Source organism: Ranitomeya variabilis, chromosome 4 (assembly GCF_051348905.1).
Source record: "Ranitomeya variabilis isolate aRanVar5 chromosome 4, aRanVar5.hap1, whole genome shotgun sequence".
NCBI classification, from domain to species: domain Eukaryota; kingdom Metazoa; phylum Chordata; class Amphibia; order Anura; family Dendrobatidae; genus Ranitomeya; species Ranitomeya variabilis.
The window spans coordinates 67,784,716-67,812,330 of NC_135235.1; the positions used below are offsets into that span (position 1 = coordinate 67,784,716).

The following is a 27,615-nucleotide window of genomic DNA, read 5'->3' on the forward strand; positions in this document are numbered from 1 at the left end:
GCCAGTAGGGATCATACAAAATGCAACAGAAAAAAACATCTCTATATGACCCTATAGGAAAGTACAGACCTACTGAAAACAGGTCAAAAAGATATAAAATCTAAAATTCAACTAATAATTAGAATTATTTCCAGGATTTTTTTTATCTAACGCATTTGAGTAGCCCACTGTAGTAGCCCTGTTTACCACCTTCCATCCCCCATCAGAAGACACTATAAATCTTAAAATACAGAATGGGAACATGTCATATGCTGATAAGTACGGTAACCATGTCCACATTTGAACCAATCTGCCAGCAAAGAATGACTGTTCAACCAAAGTACAGGCGCTCGGAGCACCCTCGGCATGGCCAAACATCCATCTGTCACTACCCTTCTCTGGCTCTACAAAGCCAGAGCTGTCAATCAAAGGAAGGTGGTGGGAGTAGAGATTGAGGGAAAACAAGCAGATGGGAAGGTGCACTTAAATGTGTGGCCATGCCAAGGGTGCACTGAGCTTGGTTTGAACAGTCATTCTGTCCTGACAGAGTCCCTTTACAACAAGTCATCCTATAGTCTAGGAATGGACATTTTTTGTCACTGATGAATTTGGGGGTAGCCTAGAAGTTGCATTTTGCTGGACTGTAAGTTCAGCTGCTCATCAGACACTGCAAATACTTTCCAGCATTAACGCCAATGATTCCAATCACCTCAGTGAGCCAGTGACAGCTTAAATTAATTGCCTTTCCCCAATTCGCATTCATTTAAATAGTAAATTTGCTGATGCCCCATTTCTGTTCCTGGAGATAATAGTCTGCTGCTCTAAACTGCTGTCAAATTACAAATGATAATGAAGGATGATGATCTAAACAATGAAAATAATAAGGAGACTGCTCAAATAAAAGAGGAAATTAAAGCCTACATTTCTTATTATAAATTATCCTTTAAGATTTTTTTTGTGAATATCGGTGTGGTTTGAGAAGTCTGGTCTGTGGTCAAGGAAAGAGCAATACCTAGACATACTGAATTCATCAAGCACAGTTTAATTTTTTACTATATATAAAATAATAAAAAGGAGAAGCCAATGCAGCATAGAAAAAAAGCAATATAAGAAATTCAGGATCAAGAAGGCCAAGGTACGACCCTTTCTGCTGCAAATGAACAGACCCCATTAGATAACTATTAGATTATCAACAGTTACATGGAAGCATTCACGATCCTACATGAAGAATTTGCAACAAATCAGAATATAATCCATGTTATTCACAAGGAAGTGAAAAGTTTTATGATTACCACACCCAGCAGGATTAATGAGTCTGGATTCAATAACAAGGATTATATGGGATTATAAAGGCAACTGAGCAAATCACAATTTCCATAGATTTTTATTAGCGTCTGTTAAAGATGAGCAAATCGATTTGATACAATTCTTATTTCTGCCTGCCAAATTTAAGTGATCCACTGGATGTGTATAGAACAGCCTTTAAAAGCCAGTATAAAAGCCAAAGCAGGGAATGCAGCGCAGCTAACATTTTTGAGTGAATCTGTTTAGTGATAGAAATAGAGAAAGACAAAAATCTCTTAGTATACTGTACAATTAGTGTATGAGACAAACCAGTTACCATCTGTTTGACGTTACTAATGCTATGTTTGCATTAAAGAGCTTTGAAATGGGTTGGATACAGGCCTAGGAGACCTCAGAGCAGGGCGGACATAACATTGCTGCAAGCTGTGCAGCCACACAGGGGCCCAAGAGGGTAGGGGGCCCATTTTTACCTACAAAGCAGGTAGAGTTGTGCATGATTAGCTATTGGACTACATAGGGCCCACATACTGTTTTTAAGAAATCTCGATCTGCTGAACAACCTTGGCAAAATAGCCTTAAAACAATGTGTACCTTTAGGCATCATTTGAATAGTCGGAATTTGGAAGATCTTAGGCATCAGCGTAGTGCTGTGAAGCCATGTTGCCAAAACCAAGATGCCATTTTGTAAACAGGGAACATATTTTAGTAATTTGTTTTATTAATAATCAAAAATATTTGTTGAAAACAAGGCCCCAATATTAACGGGTTCGACTGACAGTCTAATGTGCAGTATATGGGGCCACCTGAGAGATGTTGTCGAAGGATTTAAGGATCTTGGGATGTCTGATTTCAGACTTACCTATTCTTTTGTTCTCTAAGAGATAAGCAGCCACCAAAGATGTCTGGCAGCTGCTCTCTCAGATAAAGTAGGAGCACTCGGCAGAACGAATGCTCCGGTGTATGGGAACATATAGGTGGATCCATCTAAAGTGTATGATAAACCTGACAGGTTTTGGAGGCTGTAGTCAAGTTTTGCACCTCCACAGTATGTTTGCGTTATGACCAAGGCTCAATCAGAATTGTACTCACCTCCACTAATCTCTTGTCTGATTCCAGTTTGTACAGCTGATCCTCTATATCCTGTTCCCGCTCCTCCAGGCGATCTTGCTGTTTCATGAGCATTTTCTGCAAATCAAATATTACAAATTTTACTAAAATAAGGGAAGACACTTTCGTCAAATATTTGAGTCCAAAGCAGAGAATTAACATACAAAAGCATACAACAGTTTTACCTTATAAAAGTATTACTAGATTAGCTCATGTTTGCTATAGCCGTGGCTTACAAGAACTGATGCCCAGCCAAGTGAGTCACAACGTGGCACGTTAAATATGGGGGCAGACTTGAGGAGTCGTTAAGCCACAAGCTGATGGAAAGGTTCAATGTATGAGAAAAGGGGTGTGAAATTACGAGGTGGTTACTTCATTCACTATTACCAGAAAAGGATCTTATGACTGCTTACCCAACTGATGGAAAAACTGGTAAATTGAGCTAAACAATTATCCCTTTCTTTACTCTGAAGCAAGATTTAGAAAGTAGCTAAAACAGCAATTACGGACCCATTGTTAGATCACACAGCGTCCGAGGCTTTATAGAAAGGCACAGTCCCTACTTTTTTCTCCTACTACAGCATTCAGTACAGTGCCTGATCTATGACTGCCCAAGAGTAAAATAAGTCTATTTCACAAGTGGGGACCCATAAAAAACCCAACAAACATTCATATAAGTTCTTAAAAGGAACATTTAATCAGAAAATTCCTTAATCAAGCGTTAGTGCTACATGAATAAAAAAAAAAATTGGCAAATATTTTTTTCCTATCATGATCGTTACTTTCCTTTCAGGAAGAGTTTTCAATGTGCTTATCATCAGAGACTGGATTACTATGACTATGACAGATGACACCGCTATACACAGTAGATAGCACAGGATCCACCAATGATGATAGGTGATGTCAAAGCTCCCCGTTTTCCCACTGCCTTCACAATGACCTTTGCACATGCTCATTAGATGCTTCAACGCGAATGATAAGGTCTGAGTCAGTCTGTTGTTGGTAACGCACAAGTGAATTTCCTGAAAGAACAGGACTTATAAATTTAGAACAGGAAATACAAATCTAGAATAGCCCCAGTAGCCAGTGTGAAAACGGAAAGATTTCTAACTTTTTTATTTTATATTCTCATTTTCAATATTTTAAAAAAACACATTTAACACAAAAACTTGATTTAAAAAAGGTTAACTTCTGATGGCATATTCCTTTTTTTAAGATATAACTGTAGAAAAAGAAATGGATGGCACATACAAAAAACATACATTGATCTAATACCTCTAGGCGGAAATTTAGAAGCACTGAAATTAGACTGCACTGTACAAAGTAATGACACTGTCCTTGCTCTTGTGGACATCAGATTAGTTAGCCTCCACATGGTTAAAGGTCTCCATATGCATTAGACCAAAGTCAGCCGAAACCACCAATATCGGAAGATCAGCCAAGAGTCTAATGTGTATGGGGGAATCCTAACTCTTCCACGACATCATCCAATGGCCATTGCTTTTGTTCTCTTTGAAGGAGTCTGGTAACATCTCTATCATTAAGAATTCAGAAGGGCTAGGCTGATTTGAGCACTTTTGTATATCGGGGCGAGTGGAGAAGATAGTTGTCGACCTACCGCTTACTCAGCCAAAAGCTATCTGGCCTTCAAATTAAAACGTGTATTGGTCAACTCATACAACACTTGTATCCCCTGAATTGTTGGAAAAATAGGTAAGTATAGGTATAATTTGTGCATTTTAGTAGGGATAAACTGACAGAAAATTTTATCACCAGAATTGGACTTTAAGGCCATGTGCACACGTTAAGTATTTTTCGCGCTTTTTTCGCGTTTTTTCGCTATAAAAACGTGATAAAAACGCGAAAAAAACGCTTACATATGCCTCCTATTATTTTAAGTGTATTCCGCATTTTTTGTGCAAATGTAGCCTTTTTTTCCGCGAAAAAATCGCATCGCGGAAAAAAAAGCAACATGTTCATTAAAATGCGGAATTGCAGGGGATTCTGCACACCTAGGGGTCCATTGATCTGCTTACTTCCCGCACGGGGCTGTGCCCACGATGCGGGAAGTAAGCAGATTATGTGCGGTTGGTACCCAGGGTGGAGGAGAGGAGACTCTCCTCCACGCACTGGGCACCATATAATTGGTCAAAAAATAAGAATTAAAATAAAAAATAGTGATATACTCACCCTCGATGTCTTCCCGCCTCCACTGCATGCTGTCGCTTCGGTTCCTGTAGCTGGTGTGCGGTGAAAGACCTGCCGATGACGTCACGGAAGGTCCTGTGCGCACACACCAGCTATAGGAAGAGGAACGGACGCCGCTGAGGAGATGTCTGGGTGAGTATAAGCATTTTTTTATTTTTTTTATTATTTTTAAACATTCTATCTTTTACTATAGATGCTGCAAAAGCAGCATCTATAGTAAAAAGTTGGTCACACTTGTCAAACGCTATGTTTGACAAGTGTGACCAACCTGTCAGTCAGTTTTCCAAGCGATGCTACAGATCGCTTGGAAAACTTTAGCATTCTGCAAGCTAATTATGCTTGCAAAATGCTAAAAAAACGCGAAAAAAACGGAAAAAAAACGCAAAAAAAAAAATGCGGATTTCTTGCAGAAAATTTCCGGTTTTCTTCAGGAAATTTCTGCAAGAAATCCTGAACGTGTGCACATACCCTAATACATCCATATTAAGCAAGATATGAATATGAATCCAAGATCCCAATGTAACCCAGTAATCCTTAATAGAAAGAAAATAACCATCCTTATACCAATCTATGGATTGTAATAATACAACGAGACAAAACAATAAAAATCTCAGAAAAAAAAGAGTAGTGTCAAGACGAACCACTTGGGCACCATGTTCGAGTATCTGAAAAATGTAATTTCCTATTTACGGTAAATATTTGTGTTTGCATAGACATTAATATCAGTATTATGGATGGAAATGATTTTATCTAAACATAAATTCTTTATTTTACTTTTTTATCTCCTATTGAATTGGGTCTAAGTCATGACCGGTCACAAAAAAAAGCAGTCATGATCATGGTTCAGCATCAACTTCAGCTGGAGCCAAAGTCTGTCACATCACAATGCCCACGACTGATTCCGAGGAGGATCTGTAATAATATTCTCAGGGTCAACATTTCAGGTCACTCCACCCTACATACCAGATGCTACTCCCTTGAAGACACAGGAAAACTTGACTAACTTCAATAGAATTAGGGCAGTAGGACAGTACAAAGAGGAGGAATTAGAGAAAATATGTAATCAAATACCAGCTTTGAGCCCTTTGTAATGGCAGTAAATGGTCCAGCGATAGCAAAGGAGTTATTAACACGAAATCAAAGTTATCACGAATAAAACGAATTTTGGTCAAATTATTCCAATTATTCAATATATCCGTTGTGCACCTTAATGCATTTTACTAAAATAGTATATATTTAGAGAAATCTTAGCACATAAGCAAACCATGATGTCCGACTCTGTAGTTATATCCTTTCAGGACATCACATTTCACCAGGGTCCTCATTGGTCTGTTAAGTACAATCCAACAATCCAATCCAAACAATCCAAAATTTCATCTAGAGATCGGGGTTAACACTTATGCGCAATGAGAGGGAGCCCACAAACACACTAGATAAAACTCAAATAAAATGGGCTATTTTGACCATACCACATGATTATTGGCTGGTTCTTTGAAGCAAATGATCAGATAGTTTTCAGATAATGTTCAGCACTAGCTACATCATCAGCCCCCAAAAATCCAATAGTGGCCGATCCGTTGGCCAAATATCGGTAGCATGTGATGTGTTTGGACCGTTGACAAATAATTGTTTGACTTATGAACACAGCTAACGGTTATGGTGGCCTTACGCCTTTTGAGTCATGATTGGTATCTTTTCCTCCCATGACAAATGTGCTTGGATATGAAAAATAAAAAAGTTAAAAAAGAAAGTTCTGTAGATATTACATGAATGAAACCTGAATGATCAACTGATGCCAATACTTGTAGATAACATAAAGTTCACATCACTGGTTCAGATGATCTGAACAATGCAGATCTGATGTCGTCACTACATTATTCAGGGAAATCACGTGTATTATAATGTAATTGCTGGAGATGTGGCGAATATTTATCACATTAGTGCACAAAGTGTTCAAAGTTCTCAGTCTAAAGGTGCATTTACGCTTCACGATTATCAGGAACCAGCGTTCATTGGAATGCTATCGTCTCAAAAACCAAGAGGTGTAAACTGGCTGCTGCTGATCTATTTGGATTCCTTAAAAGAGCATTGTTCTCGACAGCATATCATCCTGTGTACACAGGACTTGTGCTGCCGAGAACAATGCGAGTTTATGAGTATAGAACGCGCTATTACTAATCTATGAGCGTAAATAGGCTATTAAATGACCACCGATCTGAAAACAGGTAGTTGATCGGAGGTTAAGTGCCGCACGTCTGGCGGAGTGAACTCGAGCTAACATTTTCTTTTAAAACTTATTAGTTCAAGTGTTCTGGAGACAGTAACTAAGAATCAGACAAAACAATATACAATTAAGAAGCCACTCAGACCAGTTTCAAAGCCAGTATGACTTACTGTATTACGAACCCAGGAAATATGTGATCCCATTACTTATTTAGAATAATTAGGGGCCAGAAGCAAGATTACGGGAGCACAGGCCACCTGGCTTCAGAGATTTCATTCACCCAGCAATAACATAATATTTCCTTCAAATTTAATTATTATTTAGCATATTATGAAAATGTGCAGAATAAGAAATGAGAAGCTGAGGGATTCTATGTTTTAGAATAAGTAGTCTTAGGGTTATTGGAAAAGTAAAGTAACCTTCAGGCATTAAAGTATCTACAGTATATTATTCAGCACATAACTGACTAATAATAAAACAGTGAATGCGTCCACCCACGAAATGCCAGGCATCACGCAATGCGAGCATTGTGTGTAGGAGGGGGATCACCAGAAATCAAATGATATACCCAGAACTAAATCAGTAATAAGCCGATTAGGTGTGTGCGTTGTGGCATTTAAAATGTTCCTGAAATAACACTATCAATATGTTAGCACCTTGAAATGAAACCACCGTCAGAGAATTATTGAGCAATTTATGTGCTGCTTAAAAATCTATAATTATATAGATCTATATCCAGTAAAATTTATTTATTCTCTATCTGATGAAAAGAAATAATACTCACTTAGAATGTTTAAAGAACTAAAAACTAAAATGTTAAACAAGCCCTGCTACCTTCACTTTGAATTTCAATTTCTTTCTTCCTTTGTTTAGATCTTTGTTTTCTGCTTGTGAAAATCTGAAATATGTTCAGACACACAACGCACCTTGGCTACCCTCACAGGGGCATCCTTCCCTTGGATGTCTTCAGTGTTCCGACATCAGTAAGGGCGATTTGTTTACTCACCCTAGATCGAGCAAACGGTATCCCATTAAGGGTCATTTTTCCTGCGAGTCATCTTTTTTTTCATCCACGTAAATAAAAAGCGGTGTCTTATAAAGGCCTGATGATACAGCAATACGTATCCACTATTTTGGTCTGTTTTTATAGTTATGTCCCATTTACATCAGTTGTTTTTTTTTGTTACATTTAATCTGTACGCCATGAAAGTTCCTGGCTTACACACTGTATATGTCCATAGGACTCCATTGGTCAGATGAAGGCCAAAAGAGTAAACTTTTGGCCTTCCGCCATGCCAGTATTCCACCTTATGTCACAAAGGAGAAGAGTAAGGAATAGAACAGAAAACTAAGCTATTTCATTTCAAGGAATAATGTTCGCCACGCTCGATGTGCTATGTTGTTTTCATAACTGCCATTAATCTCCAAAACCCTATCTGATATGAGCAGCACTTGGAAGTTATTCCCATTGCTATTCCCGATGTAGCCAATGCCAAGATAAGAACAACTACTTGAAGGATGCCACTATGAGGCATCTCTCACAATCTCCATTTTAAAGTATTTGCCAAATGGTGACAAAAAAAACTGAATGTGAACAGGGCCTAAGTTCTTCAGCTATAGACAAGGGCTGAAATTCAGGGCTGTGGAGTCAGAGTCGTGGAGTTGGAGCCCATTTTGGTGGAGTCAGAGTCGGTGTCATGGAAATTGAGGAGTCGGAGGTTTGGCTTACCAACTCCACAGTCCTGACAGGGCTGTGGAGTCGGAGTTGTGGAGTTGGAGCCCATTTTGTTGGAGTCGGAGCCATGGAGTCGGAGTCAGAGCCCATTTTGGTGGAGTCGGTGCCATGGAAATTGAGGAGTCAGAGTTGGAGGTTTGGCTTACCAACTCCACAGTCCTGGCAGGGCTGTGTAGTCGGAGTCGCAGAGTTGGAGCCCATTTTGGTGGAGTCGGGAGTTGGTGTCATGGAAATTGAGGAGTCGGAGTCGGAGGTTTGGATTACCGACTCCACAGCCCTGCTGATAATCTTATGAACGCTCATTCACTGATTCTCGTCCGGTCTACATGAATCAGAAAGGGGGTGTCAAGTGAAAATAAGTCATCATCTATCCTCAGGATTGGTGATAACTTACTGATTGGTGAGGGGCTGACCACTGGTACCGAATGGCAGAAAGGGAAATATTTATTCCCAACTGGAAATTTTAATCTGTGTACCAAATAGAGTAACAGATGGAGCAGCAGGTCAAATGCCTGATATTTGCTCTATTCATTGTCTATGGGCTGGCGGAATAAGCTGAGTGCAGCGTTCGGCAGCCCCTTAGGGAACGAAGGCTCCATTCTAAAGGCGATAAAAGTTCCCCATTCTGCTTATCGATTAGGATCCCAGCGGTCGAATCCCCACTGACCCCCTGGGGTGTTTCAGAATAAAATACACTTTTAACAGCTACTGGGGATATGAAAGATATTTTAACTGTTAATCTCATATTATTCTTAAAATCTTAAACATTAAATTCTCATTTCCTTCCAATGGCATTCAGAAAATAAGAATTTCACATGAGGAACGCCACGTTATTTTCTTCAATTAGTAGACTGGAAATGTTGTTGTCGCAGCAAAATATATCTTACTAAATGTGTATCTCTGTTTATAGCAGATACAAGTATTAAAAACAAAGCGCACGTAAAGGATTTTATTACCAGGACCCATTAAGTTATAGATTCTAAAAACTAGAAATAAAGTAGGTTTGCGCAGTATTTGTGGTTAGCAGTGCAAAACAATTTCACGAGGATGACAGGAAACAAGTAGGCCGCATTTATCAAACCTGACACATAAGAAGGTGCCTTGTTGTTGCACATGGCAACCAATCAGGGCTCGGCTTTCATCTCTTCAACTGCTCTGAAAAAATGAATTCTGCGGTGTGATTGGTTGCTATAGGCAGCGAGCCCAGACGCCTGTTAGATCCAATAATTGAGGCCTTACTGTACCTCTGTGTGAATGTGGCAGAATAAATCCAGGCAATAAAGAACACACAGGGACATGGTGCTAAAATGGATGAAAATTCGCCTCAGATATCTTCCCTAAGCCTTAGATAAAATATTTAAAACTCCATAATAAATAACTAAAGGGCTCCATAATTAGACTACAGTCTGCCAATATCGGCAGGATCGGCTGGCCATCTAATGTGTATTGGGGCCTATCGACTCTCCCCTGATAGATGATGGGGGGGGGGGATTTTGAAGTTTAATGTCCGACCCTTTGTTTTTTCAGGGTCGGGTAGTCTGGTAGCGAACTTCTCTGCTCCACACTTAGAAAACACATAAGTGCGTGGCTGAGCCAAACATTCAGGCGTGTTGTGGAATTGAGAGAACGTTTATAGCCGAAAAAGTGCCCGGCCATCAGCTATCTGCTGTGTATGGGGGCCTGAAAGGGGTTGTTCGGGACTATTTTACTTTTTTCTCCTGGGGCTAAGAATTGACAGGCAGATGGTTGCTAACTAACTGCCAGTTCTGCCGGGTGCTGGCTCAGAGCGATCACGGATTGTTCTTGCCTGTGATTCTGACTGCTTCACGTGAGCAGAGCAGCTCTTCCTCTTCCAGGCTGCTCTGTTGATGGGGCGTGACTGCAGATGGCATGCTGATTGACAGATGGCTCCCTGCTGCGGGGAACTGGTTGTCAATCAGCATTACATTGGCAGTCACGCCCCGTCAACAGAGCGAGGCAGAAGAGAATCAGCTGCTCTGTTGACGTGCCTGGAAGACAGCAGGAGCAATCTGTGACCAGCAGAGATCGGTGCTGGGAACCTGCCTGTAAGTTCTTAGTCTCATAAGAAAAAAATAATTAGTTAAAGATAACCCCTTTAAGTGTTAAAATCATTACCACCATATCCTTGGACTGAACCTGAAATAATAAATTACCTATCTGCTCACACCATGGATGATGTAACCTTTCTACTAAATAATAGTCTACAACAACAAAAAAACAATAGTATTAAAATGACAAATACGGTATTTTGGGTGGTGTGCTAAGTCCACAGTCGGTAATCGTAAGGGCTATTTGATATGTATTCAAAGAGGTAGGGTTAAATAGACATTTTTATGGTTTTCCCCTATGGGTTACTGGACAGACCAAAAAGCCTTCCTCTGCATCTAATGTCATAGTTCAAACCTAGTCTCGATCACCGATACTGATCCTGATCCCTAGCCTGCCCAAAAATAAGTAACAACTCCCGTCACCATGACCAACAGTAAGAAAGGGTCTAGTCATAGTTCAAACCTAGTCTCGATCACCGATACTGATCCTGATCCCTAGCCTGCCCAAAAATAAGTAACAACTCCCGTCACCATGACCAACAGTAAGAAAGGGTCTACCTGAAGTATTAAGGTGGAGCTGTCACCAGATTTCACAATACAGACTGCAGCCATATTTTATTAAATAGACACACTGGACCCGGTGAAACTGGTGTACTTATTCTGAAAGTCAAAGTCAGAATGGCTGTACAATCAGGCAGGAAAAATTGCAAATAGGATTAGACAACCATTTTGACCAATACTTTCAAAGGGAGTACACCAGTCTCATCAGATCTAAAAGATCGTGCTGATGCCTCCTTATTATCCAGGAATGATCAAGTAGATGTTGGATTATGGAGGTACACTCCCCGATTTTCTCTTAAAGGGAAATATTGTGATGCACCACCATACAGAGGTACCATACCACAGCACACAGCTATGAAGTACGTGGCAGCAGGGACTATGAGTTCCTTTCTACAGGCTCTAGGCGCACAGTTCTGCCATCTGCATGAGGCCTTCAGCTAAAAAGGTCAGCGGGGCAGGCGAAGGGAATTTTACATTTCCCTGGCAAGTTATCACTGGAATGCTCCTGCGGCAGTCCCCCAGTCCATTCTTTAGCGTGGCTCCGAGGTGGAGCCTCGATGTTTGCCTATAAGCCAGTTTATGATTTCATGCTTCAGAGTATGAGTACGATTACTTCAAGGCACTAAACATTGGCTGATATATAGAAACAAATCCTCTTTTATAGAATGTGACATTTTTGTACAGAAAGTCTAAGCCCCCTCACAGAAATGGGCATTATCTACTCATCAATTCATCAAATACTTTGTAACAGCTCACTATTTCAATAAATAATTCAGCCGAATATCTTTGCATTAATATTCAATTGCATACTTAAGATACTATAGAATATTTAATAGAATCAATCACACACGCGGAATGTGCTATAGTCTCATAATAGAAAGTGACGCTTTATTACTTTTTGTCTAATAAAATATGAATTTATGTATTGGAAGGATGAGTAATGGGAAGTTAGAAGCCTCAGATAACAAGGGATGTAACGTGAACGAACCCCGGCTAGATGTATATAACGGTGTTGTAAAATATTCAGCTTAATGGCTATCTGCACTGTGCTAATAGGATACACACATTGTAATTATTAGAAATAAATTACTAAGGGCACCACTAAATACAGATGGGATCATCCAAACACACACCATAGGCTAATCCAGTGATTGTATTACTATAGGGCTCATCCTCATCTTATTTCTGCCTTATCCATAAGACAGCACGATACGTTTCTTCATTGCAACCCAGGGTATTGTGCCAGTGACTACGTCTGTACTTTTTTTCAGCACTTCTATGAGGCTAAAGGTACCTTCACACTAAGCGACTTTGCAACGATAACGATAGCGATCTGTGACATTGCAGCGTCCTGGATAGCGATATCGTTGTGTTTGACACGCAGCAGCGATCTGGATCCTGCTGTGATATCGCTGGTCGTTGCTGAAAGTCCAGAACTTTATTTGGTCGTCAGATCGGCGTGTATCGTCGTGTTTGACAGCAAAAGCAACGACGCCAGCAATGTTTTACAATGGTAACCAGGGTAAACATCGGGTTACTAAGTGCAGGCATGCGCTTAGTAACCCGATGTTTACCCTGGTTACCATTGTAAATGTAAAAAAAACCAAACACTACATACTCACCCTCTGATGTCTGTCATGTCCCTCGCCGTCCGCTTCCCGCACTGACTGTGAGTGCCGGCCGTAAAGTAAAAGCAGAGCACAGCGGTGACGTCACCTCTGTGCTGTGCCTTACGGCCGGCACTGACAGTCAGTGCAGGAAGCAGAAGCCGGGGGACGTTACGGACACCGGAATGTAAGAATGTAGTGTTTGTTTTTTTTTTACATGTACACTGGTAACCAGGGTAAACATCGGGTTACTAAGCGCGGCCCTGCGCTTAGTAACCCGATGTTTACCCTGGTTACCCGGGGACTTCGGCATAGTTGGTCGCTGGAGAGCTGTCTGTGTGACAGCTCTCCAGCGACCACACAGCGACGCTGCAGCGATCGGCATCGTTGTCTATATCGCTGCAGCGTCGCTTAATGTGAAGGTACCTTTAGTTCACACTGGGCGTTTTTTTAATGCTAATTTTCAGCTGCTTTTTACAGTACCAGCAAAGCTTATGAGATTTCAGACATTTTATGCACACCCATTGTTTTTTTTTTTGTCATCAGTGTTTTGTGCATTGTGTGTTTTTTTTTTTCTTACATAGAGCATGCCACTTCTTTCAGCGCTACTTACCCATTGAATTTAATAGGAAAAAAAATACATGAAAAAAACACACCAAAAATGCCACCAAAAATTCAGCAAAACATGCATTTTTGCCGCAGCTTCTTTCCTGCCAAGCACTCAGGTTTTGCTGCAGAAAAAAAAAAGAAAAAAAAGCAGCAAAAAACGCCCAGTGTGAACTCTGCCTTATTATTATTTTACTATCTATTGTGTCTAGCTGTTTCTAACATTTCACTGCTGGGCATAGATTCACCCTGGTCATTGGAAGGCTATCCAATAATTGTTTATTTCACTATTATTATTGGGGTATTGGTAGGGCTTGATAGTGATTATAATTTTTATATCTCTCCTCTATCAAGGATATTTGATTATAATCAAACATCCCTGATAGAGGAGAGATATAAAAATGATAATCACTATCAAGCCCTACCAATATCCCAATAAAAGTAGTATTGATATTAGTAATGATACTTAAACATTGCAATAATAAACCTATCCCGACATGACATCGTTTTCATTAATGTTCTCTGTGGTTTTGTTGATGCGCAGATGAGGTTGGGCGATTGCTTTATTTCAGCACGCCATAATTAGAATGGCTCTTTAAATATTTTTAATTATGTCTTTAAGCGTTCTTTTCATTTTTTTAAATTAAATTAGGTGATCCCAGTTGTCTATGCATACTACTTTTTTGCTCTTTAATACATTGCAATTATTGTCACATATATGTGCAGAATCTTGCTTTATTTCTTCCAGTGTTTCGTTTATTTTTTAATTTAATATCTAAGTTTAGGATTTCAGGCAACTACTCGCTTTCCTTCTGCACGACTAACATTTATGCCCATAGCCACAAATATTAAAATGGCAACATGTCCTATAATAGTCTGCATTCATGCGAATGGGTGACAGCTGCGGTACTTTCCGGGCCCCAACTCGCTGTACGGATCTGGGTCAATTTTGTTGAGGTGCGTCCTCTCCAGGGGCGGACAATGACAGAACAGGGCCCGTTTCCAACAACAATTTATGGACTCTTTGCAGTCTATTAGATCATCATAATGCACAATTTCATCTACTTTGGAGATGGAAATCGGCCCCCTTACTTCTTGGGACCCTGAACGGCGGAGGCACAGGATGCACCAATAGTATGTCCGCCCCTGGTCCTCTTCTACCCACATGATTAAAGGAGGTGTCGGGAGTCGGTCCTCCATCTATCTGATATTGATGACCAATCCGATGGATAAGCCATCAATATTAATTTAAATAATACCTTAATAATAAGGTATTATAATAATCTTAAACTGTTCCTTACTGTATTTCTTGATCATCCCTATTTTAAAAGAAATAGTAAAGTCGGAAATGTTCCTTTCCCCATAATAGAAAGTAAATGAGTAGTGATGAGTGAATGTGCTCGGATAAGGTGTTATCTGAGCATGCTCGGGTGCTAACCGAGTGACTTCGGTGTGCTTGAAAAATATGTTTGAGTCACCGCGGCTGCATGTCTTGCGGCTTTTCGACAGCCGCTACACACGTAGGGATTACCTGTTTGTTAGGCAATCCATGCATGTGCTGCGACTGTCGAACAGCTGCGGGACATGCAGCCACAAGTATTCAAACATTTTTCTCGAGCACGCCGAAATCACTCGGTTAGGACCTGAGCATGCTCAGATAACACCTTAGCAGAGCACGTTCGCTCATCACTATAAATGTGTGCTCATTTTTTCACTATTGTATACAGGGAATTGTTAAAAAAAGACTATATTTATATGTCAATGTAGTCAAATATCACATATATAACAAATAAGCCAACATTATTTAATTTCAAAAACTACTGGATTTAATAATAAAAAATAGAGCTGGGGGCGCTATTGCATTGCACTAAATAGAAAGTATTTGCTGTGTACTGTGGTGAATAGTGGTATTGCAACTGATAAAAATTACTTATGCTAATTTGAGCACAACCCTTCCACTAATTTCAATTAAGAAACATCAAAGTGCAATATATTATCCAAAATAAAAATTGCAGATTGCATACGAGTTGATACATCCCCTGTTAAAGGAATATATGCAAGCTAAAAGGAAAAAATGTTCTAACAATATTTTCCATATATGAAAATTCTATGTATAGGATATGAAAATAACAAATGTCAAATTATATAAAATGACCATGATGTAAAGTCAATCGTAAAATAACCCACCTAACTTACGTACAGCTAAACATCTGTTATTTTTCTATACCTCGCCATACTGTGCTGCATAACAGCATGAACATACAGCTCGACGTCTGCCACAAGCATTCTGACCAAGAAGAGGAAGAGAACCGTTCAGGAAATGGGCCAAATAATTCTCCACCCTGTTGTTATGAGATTCTCAACTCCCCTCACACAAGGAATGAGATGCCAAATAAAAACAAGCTTTAAATCATGTCTGAAAAGTAATGAAGGCCTGCCCCTGCCAGCAATAAATGGTTAAGATAAGAGCCTGTTGTTCAAGGCAGTAAGATATGGAAGTTCAGGCACTGCCAAGACTGGGCGCAGTCCTATTATCCCTCTGCTGCTCTTATTTCATGTTGCTAAATATGAAAAACAGTTCTAAAAAAGGTATAAAAAACAGATATAGGCTAAAATATGAAACAATTGTAAGCAGCCTCAAATTTTAGCAGTACTACAGTATGAGGGAATAAGAGGTGTGTACTCCTACTGACCTTTTATGCAGTTTTAGTCTACCTATGTAAGTGGCACACATCTTTTTTAGGCAGGTTTCACCTGGAAATCGCCTGAAAAACAGCTAAAAAAAATGTAAAAATCTAATAGCGCAAAACAGTTAAAACCAAGCACAGGCACTTGGTGCACCCTAGTCTAAACAGTTCAGCGCACCTTCCCAACTTTGGCTTTTATTCTGGCTCCAGTAAAGCCAAAGCTATCAAGGAAAAGAAGGAAAAGAAGGGCGGAGAAAGATGCAGAAGGGAACGTGTACTGAACGGTTTGGCCATGCCAAGGGTGCACCAAGTGCCTGTGCTTGGCTTGAACAGTCATTTTGTGCTGATGGACCTTCTTTTAAAGGGGTTCAGGACATATATATTGATGACCTATCCTTAGCTTAATGGCTATCCTTAGAATAGGTCACCAGTATCAGTTTAGTGGAGCTTTGGACACTCCGCATTCTCACAGTACAGCTGTTTGCAGCTCTGTTGATGCCAAATGTACAAAGTACATCCTTAGGCTACCGTCACACTAGCAGTACTTGGTCAGTATTTTACATCAGTATTTGTAAGCCAAAACCAGGAGTGGGACAATTAGAGGAAAAGTATAATAGAAACATATGCACCACTTCTGCATTTATCACCCACTCCTGGTTTTGGCTTACAAATACTGATGTAAAATACTGACCAAATACTGCTAGTGTGACGGCAGCCTTACGTAGAGCGAGCTGAAAACTACTGATAAGTAGGGGTGCTGCGTATCTGTCCCCCATTGATTTGATATCGGTGATCTTTCCAGTGGATAATTCATCAATATATAATTCCTGAACAATCACATTAACTGAGGTCCCTTAATTAAAAAAAAGACCTTACTGGACCCCACTTCTGACCTGCAGATTTCATATTCAAGCTGCGGATTTTCTCTCCAGTCTATGAATGACATTTTGTGATTTCTAAGATAATTCACAATGCTACAATTGTAATATGCAATATGTAATATGCAGAGGAATAATAATAACAATATTTATTCAGCATTTACATATTTTATATTACTTTACAATTCAGAGGTAAATGTACAGAAAAAAAAATCAGAAATTATAGTAACAAACTAATGACGAATTCAAATATAAATATGTGGCGTCCTCCTAGATATCTCCCCAGTGATCATAGAGACCAAGATTTGTAAATCAGAGCAAACTCCATGTAGTTTTAGCGGCATCTTGCGATTAAGGGTCTGTGTACTGATTGGCGGTTGTTTAGTGCCACTGATCAGTCCGTGTAAAGATTTACTGATCAGCTTGAGTGATCACTCTTCTCTTTACAAAGGACTCATTGCCAGATTAAAATTTTGTGACCTTATTTTTTTAAAACCCTGCTCCCCTGAGTATTTTATTTTTTATTTAGTTTTTTTTTAAAAATTTGTCATACAGTTTCAGGGATACTTATTTTTTTTTTATTTAATGAACCCAATAAGCTAGGCTTCATGGATTTTAACAAAAGTGCATTGCTGACATGATTCCTTGGGGCTCTTCTGCATAATTGCCCTTTGAGAAAGACCTGGGGGAGTGTCTTTATGCTCTTCTGCATAATTACCCTATGAGCAATGCATGGGGGAGTGTCTTTATGCTCTTCTGGATAATTACCCTATGAGCAATGCATGGGGGAGTGTCTTTATGCTCTTCTGAATAATCACACGCCCCCGGAAGAAGCGATCAGCGAAACGGTGCCCGTCGGGCGGGAGGGAGGACGTCAGACACAGTATACCCTGTGGTAAGCATTCTCATCTTATACGGTCAGCTTGTCCTGCATTATCGGCATCACTAGGACCACCATTGCCACTACTTAGTGAATACTTTTTATACGGCATACCTGTTGCTCGGGATACATTATCTCACCTTGTTGTTTCAAACCATTACCCTATTTTGGAGCACAGCGGTTTTTCCTCACCTGCTCAGGTTAGGGGATGTCCTCGCCACATTATATCTGTTGATACATATATGGTATAAGTGTGCCTTGTATTTTGCACTTATAAGTCCACTGCTGTTTTCCTATATATTACGTACAGATAGATATTCTTTGTCTGTTTTCAGTGGTTCATTAATGCAGCAGTGTTCCTATGTGCATTACTGTTCAATATTGCAGTCCTTGCTATTGTTATTGGTATACATTTTTCTATTATTTGCTATTTGTACCACCTGTGTCTGCATTCACTTCCCTCCCTTTGGAGGTTTTTTCAGCCCTGTTTTATAATTAGGTTTTTATTTTATATGTTGCAATAAAAATTATTTTTAACTATACTTCAGCCTATGTCACTCTTTATCCATGGCAATTGTATCTCATGGATATAATTTGATTTATCTTCTGGATAATTACCCTATGAGCAACACCTGGGGGAGTGTCTTTATGCTCTTCTGGATAATTACCCTATGAGTAATGCATGGGGGAGTGTCTTTATGCTCTTCTGGATAATTACCCTATGAGCAATGCCTGGGGGAGTGTCTTTATGCTCTTCTGGATAATTACCCTATGAGTAATGCCTGGGGGAGTGTCTTTTTGCTTTTCTGCATAATTACCCTATGAGCAATGCCTGGGGGAGTGTCTTTATGCTCTTCTGCATAATTACCCTATAGGCAAAGCCTCCCTTAACAAAGACCAGAAAAAGTATAGTGCGCATTGTGCGCCCTAAATAAAAAAAAGCCATATCTCCTGAACTGTATGGCTGATTTTAAAAAAATTTGAATATTCAGGAGGGAATAGCGGAAATAAAAAAAATATAAAAAACTGGTCATTGTTGACATGGTTAGAGGATCTCTTTAAATATACTTCCGCCATTACACTGTGTATTCAGATGACTTCTTTAGACATTTCTTTGTTTCCTCAGTCAAGCAGCAGAATATCAATAATTAAATGTATTTCCAGTTCACAAATCTTTTTTACAATTTTTTCCGTCCTTTGCTCACAGGCTAAACACTGTACAAGGTACATTTTCTGTGCTGGCCTGGGAAATTAATATTACAATAATGCAACTAGCGAGCGCAAAATACAAATCTACTGTACATGGCTGCGTAGGTTGCTGGAAAAGAAAGCACAGCGTGTATGTTAACAGTTTAAGCACTCTCATCAGTGGGTTCTCAAACGATCATCCTTCCCCCTGCACAAAGAGGCAAGGCCCGGGAGCGCCAGAGCTGCGGCTAATGTCGTTACTTTTGACGTGTTCCCTTTCAACTTGCCAAAAGAGCACATCTGACTTTCTAATCAGCTCCAGAATTGTCTTGCAGACACCTCAGCTGGCCTCTCATCTAAAGCCTGTCTCTTCTGCTATTCCACAAGAGAAACATTCCTCAGTGGGGAGGGTGAACGCGCCAGACCCAATGAGCCAAGCTTCTCCCATACACTGAATTCTTATATTCAAAGTCATTTCTGCTCAGATCAAAGCTACCGGCTCACAAAGCAGGTGAAAACCATTCCATATAATGCTAGTCATGGTCACTGAAATCTTGCACTAGACATACATGCAACATTTAATTATATAAATTATACATTTTCAAATTAACTGGTTGTGCTATTAATACAATGTTTAATATGTATTGGTCAATTCATACTGCAGTGTATGTTCAAGTTATACCACCAATGGATTTCCAATGTACACCACCAATGGATACCTCCGACGTACCCACTGCATAGTCAGCCTTATGTCACCTATAGGCTCTTGTGCCAAAAAAAACTATGTAATGTGGCATGCATTATTTTACATGCCTCCTTTGGGTGAATAGGGGCTCATGGAAACATTTGATGTATGTGTCAGAGACAAACAAACACTGCAGATATCCAGCAAATTCCATCCTACAATAATAATGTCTGTAAAGTGCAATGGAATTAATGGCGCTATATAAGAGAGTAAAATAAAAATAAATACATTTTACAATCAAATATACAACTAGATCAATTAAAATGATGAAAATGGGTGGTCATCAAAGGAATATCTGTGACCAGGTCAAAAGTGGCCAGTTTTTGCTCTTAGTTTAGTTCTGCTGATCCCGTGAGTATGTTTTTTTTTTTTTATGATCCACCATACGGTTCCAGAGATATTGGCCTTTTTATTTAGCTCTAACTTTTATGGCCGTTACCAAGGGAGTGTTGCTCATATGGTAATAATGCAAAGCAGCCTAAAGACACGCCCCAGAGGAGCCATTCTTCTTAGTAAAAACTATAAAATGAATGCTAAATATAAACCCTTCCTCTCTAGAACCGGATGACAGATTTGAAAAAAAATAATTAAATGGAAAAAAAAAACCCCAGAAAACTCAGGGGAGCAGCGGGAATAAAAGAAGAAACAACTAGCCACTTTTGCCATAGTGATCTTTAAGATCAAGATTCAACTGGCTTTACTAACCTGCACTTGGACAATCATGACAATCTAGCACACTATAAATGTGGTAGTGTCAAGTTTGGTTTGCATAATAATGATGAAAACGTTTTTCTCTGTGTTACAGCTACGTTATAATAAATGTTTATGTCTTTGGTCATTTTGATATACCGTATTTATATACAGCTTTGGCAAAAATTAAGAGACCACTGCAAAATTTTCAGTTTCTCTGATTTTTCTCTAAATCGTTCTATTATTCTAAAAACTACTGACAACATGTCTCCGAAGTTCCAAGCAATAAATTTTGTATTTATTTTCGGAAAATGAGAAATGGTCAAAATAACAAAAAAATGCATTGATTGCATACCTCAAATAATGCAAAAAAAAAAAACAAGTTCATAATCATTTAGAAACAACAATACTAATGTTTTAAGTCAGGAAGAGTTCAGAAATCAATATTTTGTGGAATAACCATGATTGTTAATCACAGCTTTCATGCGTCTTGGCATGCTTTCCACCAGTCTTTCACATTGCTTTTGGGGGACCTTATGCCACTCCTGGTACAAAAATGTAAGCAGTTCTTCTTTGTTTGATGGCTTGTGACTATCCAGCTTCCTCTTGATTACATTCCAGAGGTTTTCAATGGGGTTCAGGTCTGGAGATTGGGCTGCCCATGACAGGATTTGATGTGGTGGTCCTTCATCCACACCTTGATTGACCTAGCTGTGTAGCATGGCGCATTGTCCTGCTGGAAAACCCAGTCCTCAGAGTTGGGGAACATTGCCTGAGCAGAAGGAATCAACTGTTTTTCCAGGATAACCTTGTATGCGGCTTGATTCATACGTCCTTCGCAAAGATTAACCTGCCCAATTCCAGCCTTGCTGAAGCATCCCCAGATCATCACCGATCCTCTACCAAATTTGCTGTTGTGATTCAGCAGTCTGCAGTCATATAGAGTGTCTGCAGACGTTTGTCCCAAGCCTCTTTTGGACAACCGCTTTAATGATGGGGACAATTTTCCTATCAAAGTAGAATAAAGAACTGAGACTAACATCCATACAAAAAACCTACCTTAATTGGAGGATCGTAGACAAACATTTGTATGTTGGGGATATCGTTAGTAGGGTACCTTTTCACCCCAAACATTAGTCATGCTAGTAAATCATAATTCCTGGAATCTTACAAAACCTGTTGCCAGAATCCTGAGTGATTTTACATGGTAACATATCAACACTAATTATATTAATGGAATCTAACGTCAAGGTTCTTTTGAATTTAAGTTACTAGATTTAGTAGGTTTTTGACCCAGCTTTATACCTGCCATTTGTTTAACATCCAAACAAAACCATAAGTGGATAATAATCGTTTTAGCAGTCCTATAAATGGCTTACCTCCAGGCCCTTCTGAGTCAGAGCACCAGTACTAATCCCATATGAAAGTAATTGATCATCAGAATTTTTAAATGTCCAGTTGAAGATTTCTTGCAAATTTTGCCATCCAAAAAGAATGCAAGGTTAAGTTCCCAAGATGAGATCTTGGGGCTGCATAAAAAAAACAGCATCTTACAGTTCCAGCCAAGTGGATGGGATTTATAGGAATCTCATGCACACTGTACTGTTTTTTCATTCTGCGTAACTGGACCTGCGGTATATTTTTGAAATTCGCAACATGTCAATTTCGATTGCGGGTGAGTTTTATGTGGAGACTTTTTCCATAGACTGACATTAGATAGAGAAAATTTGCAGGAAAAAAAAAAAGCTACAGAAGCGCACTAAAAAAGCATCATAACCACGTGATTGTATCAATAATGTTTTGTAAAGCCAAATACCAGCTAGCACCAAAAAACAAAGGAACAAAACAGTGTTATTTAAAACACAAAATACCAAATAGAAACATAAACTGGAGCATCAAAAACAAGATAAAAAGGCATGTATAAAACCGCAATAAAAAAAAAAACAAGTAACCTAATCTAGCTAAAAGGTGAAGAAATGTTGCAGAAAATCTACAACATCAAAAACTCACCAAATGACCATCATGGGAACTAGTCTATTGCATGCTGTATTAAGGCATTATGCCCTTTGCAGAGCTCCCTGCGTTGTGCCGAAGGTCCAAAGCCATCGGGACGTTGTGTACCGCAGTACTAGCTCAATACACAAGCACTGCCATGTAGAAGAGCACTAACCTTAAATAATGGAAAGGATAGACACTAATAACTGAAACTGGGGCTTGTAGCACACAGTTACATAATCAGGAAGGTTAAAAAAATACATACACAAAAAATATATAAAATAATAATAACAAAAAATATATATATTTTTATCCTGGAAGTAGCTTGGTAATTTTTGGTTCAAATAAAAATATGAGTAAAACAACTAAAATGTGAATAAAATTTTGGTAAATGTGTATTTCTATTCTGTATATTGAAGCCTTATAGATCTCTACAGCGGCTTTAGTGATTCAGTGCTGTACAGACCTAGAAGGCAGATTACGCCACACAGGCAGCTCAGAAGTCCCCAGGATGTAGGCCAGTCTATTCTAACCAATGCCTCAAATAACAATTCTACTGCCACGTGATCTTGGAGCAGCTGCGAAACAGACAATATCATGAACCGTGATCAAATATCCACAAACAGATGCAGAAACCATTCTTTATAAATAGGCAATACAATATAATTTCTATTACGTGAAAATACACTTCAGTAAAAAGGTTGGCAGGTAATTACCTAACCATATATTCATAAAAAACCCACAGTAAAATACATAACCTTGTTATTGCCAAAGTAAAATGGTTGATTGAGAAGGTTTCCACACACTGCAAAGAAAAATAAATCTGAAATTGCCCTCTTTTGACAAGATGATAAAATTTACACTATTAATCTGGCCAAAACTTGGTCTAAATATGACAAGAATATTTTACAACCGGACACTCATCAATTAGGAAACAGGTATAAAATGATTACGGTACTTTAATAATACTATTTTCTACATGGAAACACATTTTTTGGAATGTAAATAACGTATCAGTGCATTGCAGTATATTTTTTGTAGGTATATACGATAAGTGATGGAGCATATATCATAGCCTAGTGAGCTTAGTCCTGCTTTAACAAAATACAATCAAAAAGTTGAATAATCAATTCCGGATATCTGACAGATTACGCGGGGATGTAGTCTTTCTGACTGAACATTTATAACAAGTAAAGCAGGGATGCGGCTATTCTGCCTGCAAAGAAATTACAGATAAAGCAGGGGTGTGGCTATTCTGCCTGGAGAGTCATGACAGATAAAGCAGGGGTGTGGCTATTCTGCCTGGAAAGACATTACAGATAAAGCAGGGGTTTGGCTATTCTGCCTGGAGAGCCATGACAGATAAAGCAGGGGTGTGGCTATTCTGCCTGGAAAGACATTACAGATAAAACAGGGGTGTGGCTATTCTGCCTGGAGAGCCATGACAGATAAAGCAGGGGTGTGGCTTTTCTGCCTGTAGAGCCATGACAGATAAAGCAGGGGTGTGGGTATTCTGCCTGGAAAGAAATTGCAGATAAAGCAGGGGTGTGGCTATTCTGCCTGGAGAGCCATGACAGATAAAGCAGGGGTGTGGGTATTCTGCCTGGAAAGAAATTACAGATAAAGCAGGGGTGTGGCTATTCTGCCTGGAGAGCCATGACAGATAAAGCAGGGGTGTGGGTATTCTGCCTGGAAAGAAATTACAGATAAAGCAGGGGTGTGGCTATTCTGCCTGGAGAGCCATGACAGATAAAGCAGGGGTGTGGGTATTCTGCCTGGAAAGAAATTACAGATAAAGCAGGGGTGTGGCTATTCTGCCTGGAGAGCCATGACACATAAAGCAGGGGTGTGGGTATTCTGCCTGTAGAGCCATGACAGATAAAGCAGGGGTGTGGGTATTCTGCCTGGAAAGAAATTACAGATAAAGCAGGGGTGTGGCTATTCTGCCTGGAGAGCCATGACAGATAAAGCAGGGGTGTGGGTATTCTGCCTGGAAAGAAATTACAGATAAAGCAGGGGTGTGGCTATTCTGCCTGGAGAGCCATGACAGATAAAGCAGGGGTGTGGCTTTTCTGCCTGTAGAGCCATGACAGATAAAGCAGGGGTGTGGCTTTTCTGCCTGTAGAGCCATGACAGATAAAGCAGGGGTGTGGCTTTTCTGCCTGTAGAGCCATGACAGATAAAGCAGGGGTGTGGCTATTCTGCCTGGAAAGAAATTACAGATAAAGCCGGGGTGTGGCTATTCTGCCTGGAAAGAAATTACAGATAAAGCAGGGGTGTGGCTATTCTGCCTGGAGAGCCATGACAGATAAAGCAGATGTCTGGCTACTATAATAAATAAAGCAGGATCTTAGCTAATATTCTGTGACTGGGGAAACAAACTGAATAATTCATAGAGGCTAAAAATTACCCTAAATATGATACTAAGCTAAAGGGACTATCTGGGGCTATTCAATTTTTTCTCACGGGGATAAGAACTGACAAGCAGGTATTTGCTAACTACTTGCCTGTTCTGCCTGATGCCGGCTCACAGTGATCACAGACCGCTCCCTCTGACAACTCTGCTGCTTCACGTCAACAGGAAAGCTCTTTCTCTGTATCTTTCGACGGGGCATGACTGCTGACGTCATACTGAATTACTGCTGGCTCCCCGCAGTTATGCAGCGGGGAGTCGGCTGTCAATCAGCATGACATAGGCAGACACACCCTGTCAAAAAGAGAAGTGTGATATCACTGGAAGCCGCAGAATCGCATTCTGGAGCAATTGGAGAGATTGGCATTGGGAACAACAGGCAGGTAGGTAGCAACTACCTGCCCATAAGTTTTTAGGCCCAACAGAAAATATAAGTACTGATCATAGATGAAGAAATAATAGTGGATTTCCTTTTCCTTAAGGGTACATTTAACTTTGCCTCCCTCCCCGTGCCAGCAATAAAATACACAAATATATAAATGAAGATTAAAGTTTAACGTATTCTTAAAGCCAAAATAAATAGGTAAGAATACAACAACCCTTCTCAACGTCAGCAAGTCACCAGCAGGAAAGGACGATGGCTGGAAGTGCACAGTGACACATACCACCCCATGTGCTTCCTCTTCCAGCCTATGGGAAGGGTGTGGAGATTGTCATCAGATATAGAGGCATACAGGTACTTCCATTTCTTCCCATTAATTTCCTTTGTGTGCTACAACTTAAATAGGCAACAACAAGTAGGGCAAAGCCAAGATGTTACGGCAAGCAGACGTATTGCAGGGTACAAGGCCTAGTACAGGCAAATGCAGCACACTGCTTCTACAACATAAGGAATAAACTACTCATATCAGGTAGAAAGATAACCAAATTATTTCAGAAAATGTATATAAGGATTCATTAGGCAAATTTGCAACAATTGGGAGGCTTATGAGCACTAATACCACATATGCCAAGTAGGCCTCCTCTCTCTTTGGCTGAATGGTCATACGCCATGTTAAGGCCTAGCTTTGTTCAGTTTTCGTCTGTGCCTTCCATTTGCCCTTTCATTCTATTGGTGCCTGCAGGCACACGCTGGTCGCGGAGACAGTCTATCTGCTAATGCAGGTTTCCCCACTGCAGGAGCCTGCCAAGCTTGCTACTAATCTTGCTGCATCTGTTGGCTTGGCAGTTTACAGTTTCTGTCTATCCCAATCCAACTGAAGACGCATTTCACAAATGCCAAGCTCAATCAGACTCTCTGTCCACCAGTGCTGTGGGTAGAAGCGGCAGGCATGGTTTTCATTTTTGGTCCTACTGCAATGAAACATGAGCTTATATACGAGTGTCACGGGAGGCAACGGGACGCTGAGCATCTGAAGGAGACAACTGGCGTGCGTGGCAACTTTAATATTTGTGCGGTGGACTGATTAAATCCAAACTGATCCTGGAAAAAGATTTTCAAATCCTATTTATCAGTGAAGCAAGAGAGAAGAGGCTTATATTGTGTAGGAGGAGCAAATGTCAAAGCTAATCACTTTTTATATGAAAGAAGTCTGGCAACGTGTGGTGGATAATGAAATACAATGGCTTTGGCTCAAAACGAGACACAAACTCAACACAGAAGATAAAATCTGCATGTGTGCTACAAAAACGAAGATAGATTTGTCCAATTTTGGATCTACGCATGCAGGTTACTAAGCTGTGCCGCAATACCAGACATAACGCCGAGACCAGGAGAGGCATCGTTTCTGGTATATCAATGTTGAAGGGCTCATTCACACATCAGTTTTTCATATATACAAAGGCTATCCTTGTTTTTTACCTGTGATAGTCTATGGGGATGTTCATATGTCCGGGATTTTTTGTGGACTGGGTGGTTCATTCAACATCAAGGAAACATGTCCGATATTGATCTGAACTTGGTTGGATCAAACTCGGCAATGCAAGCCTAGGGGTCTGTGAAAAAAATTGGACAGCACTCTTATGTCATCCATGTGCTGCCCATTTTTCTCATCAGTTAAAAAAAAGCTGAAGAACGCTGATCAAACTCTGATGACACTGATGAAATCTGATTAAATCCTGTTGAAAATCACTAATGAAACAGTCTGCTTTTTTTCACGTCAAAAGAACTGACATCTGAATGATGCCAATCTCTCGCCTTTGGTTCAGTGCAAAGAATAATTTTTAATACCATGTTTACAGAACCAAGCATCTGGGTGGTCTTCTATGTGGTCAATGTACATATCACTTAAAAATTCCAAAATGAAAACATGACCACCAGAACAGACAACAGGACATTAGATCAATGCAAGGAAGCCAAATGAGGATTGCCAAATATACCAAAAGAGGCAGATCCAAGATTCATTTTGGATTTATTACTAAATTTTGAGGACATAAAACACTAGAATGAACTTCAATAATTACATCAGAATAATCATGAAACCTATCCCAATATACAGCACCCAGCAGACACATCACAGTTCTAAATCAATCTTAAGTCGGCCATACACATTAGATAGCTTTGGCCGATAGTTCATCTGACAGCAATCTTAGCATTCTACGAGAAAGCCCCCGAAAGACACCTCTACTGGCTGACTTGCAGTTGCCTAGAGCCACTATACGTATTAGGGTGTCGAATGTACCCTTTAAAATCTGTTAACATTAGTTTAATGTTTATGGGGGGCTTTAGATTACCTGAA

At 39.8% G+C, this 27,615-nt stretch overlaps 1 protein-coding gene across 3 annotated transcripts in view; it reads right to left on the minus strand.

The window, feature by feature from the left end:
• The window catches only part of TRIM8 (tripartite motif containing 8), a 74,541-nt gene that overhangs the window by 10,901 nt on the left and 36,025 nt on the right, over nucleotides 1–27,615 (minus strand). For all 3 annotated transcript variants that reach the window (XM_077258661.1, XM_077258662.1, XM_077258663.1), the window contains exon 3: nucleotides 2,374–2,469. In XM_077258661.1, coding sequence (XP_077114776.1) covers nucleotides 2,374–2,469 — 96 coding nt within the window. The remainder of the gene's footprint in view (nucleotides 1–2,373; nucleotides 2,470–27,615) is intronic.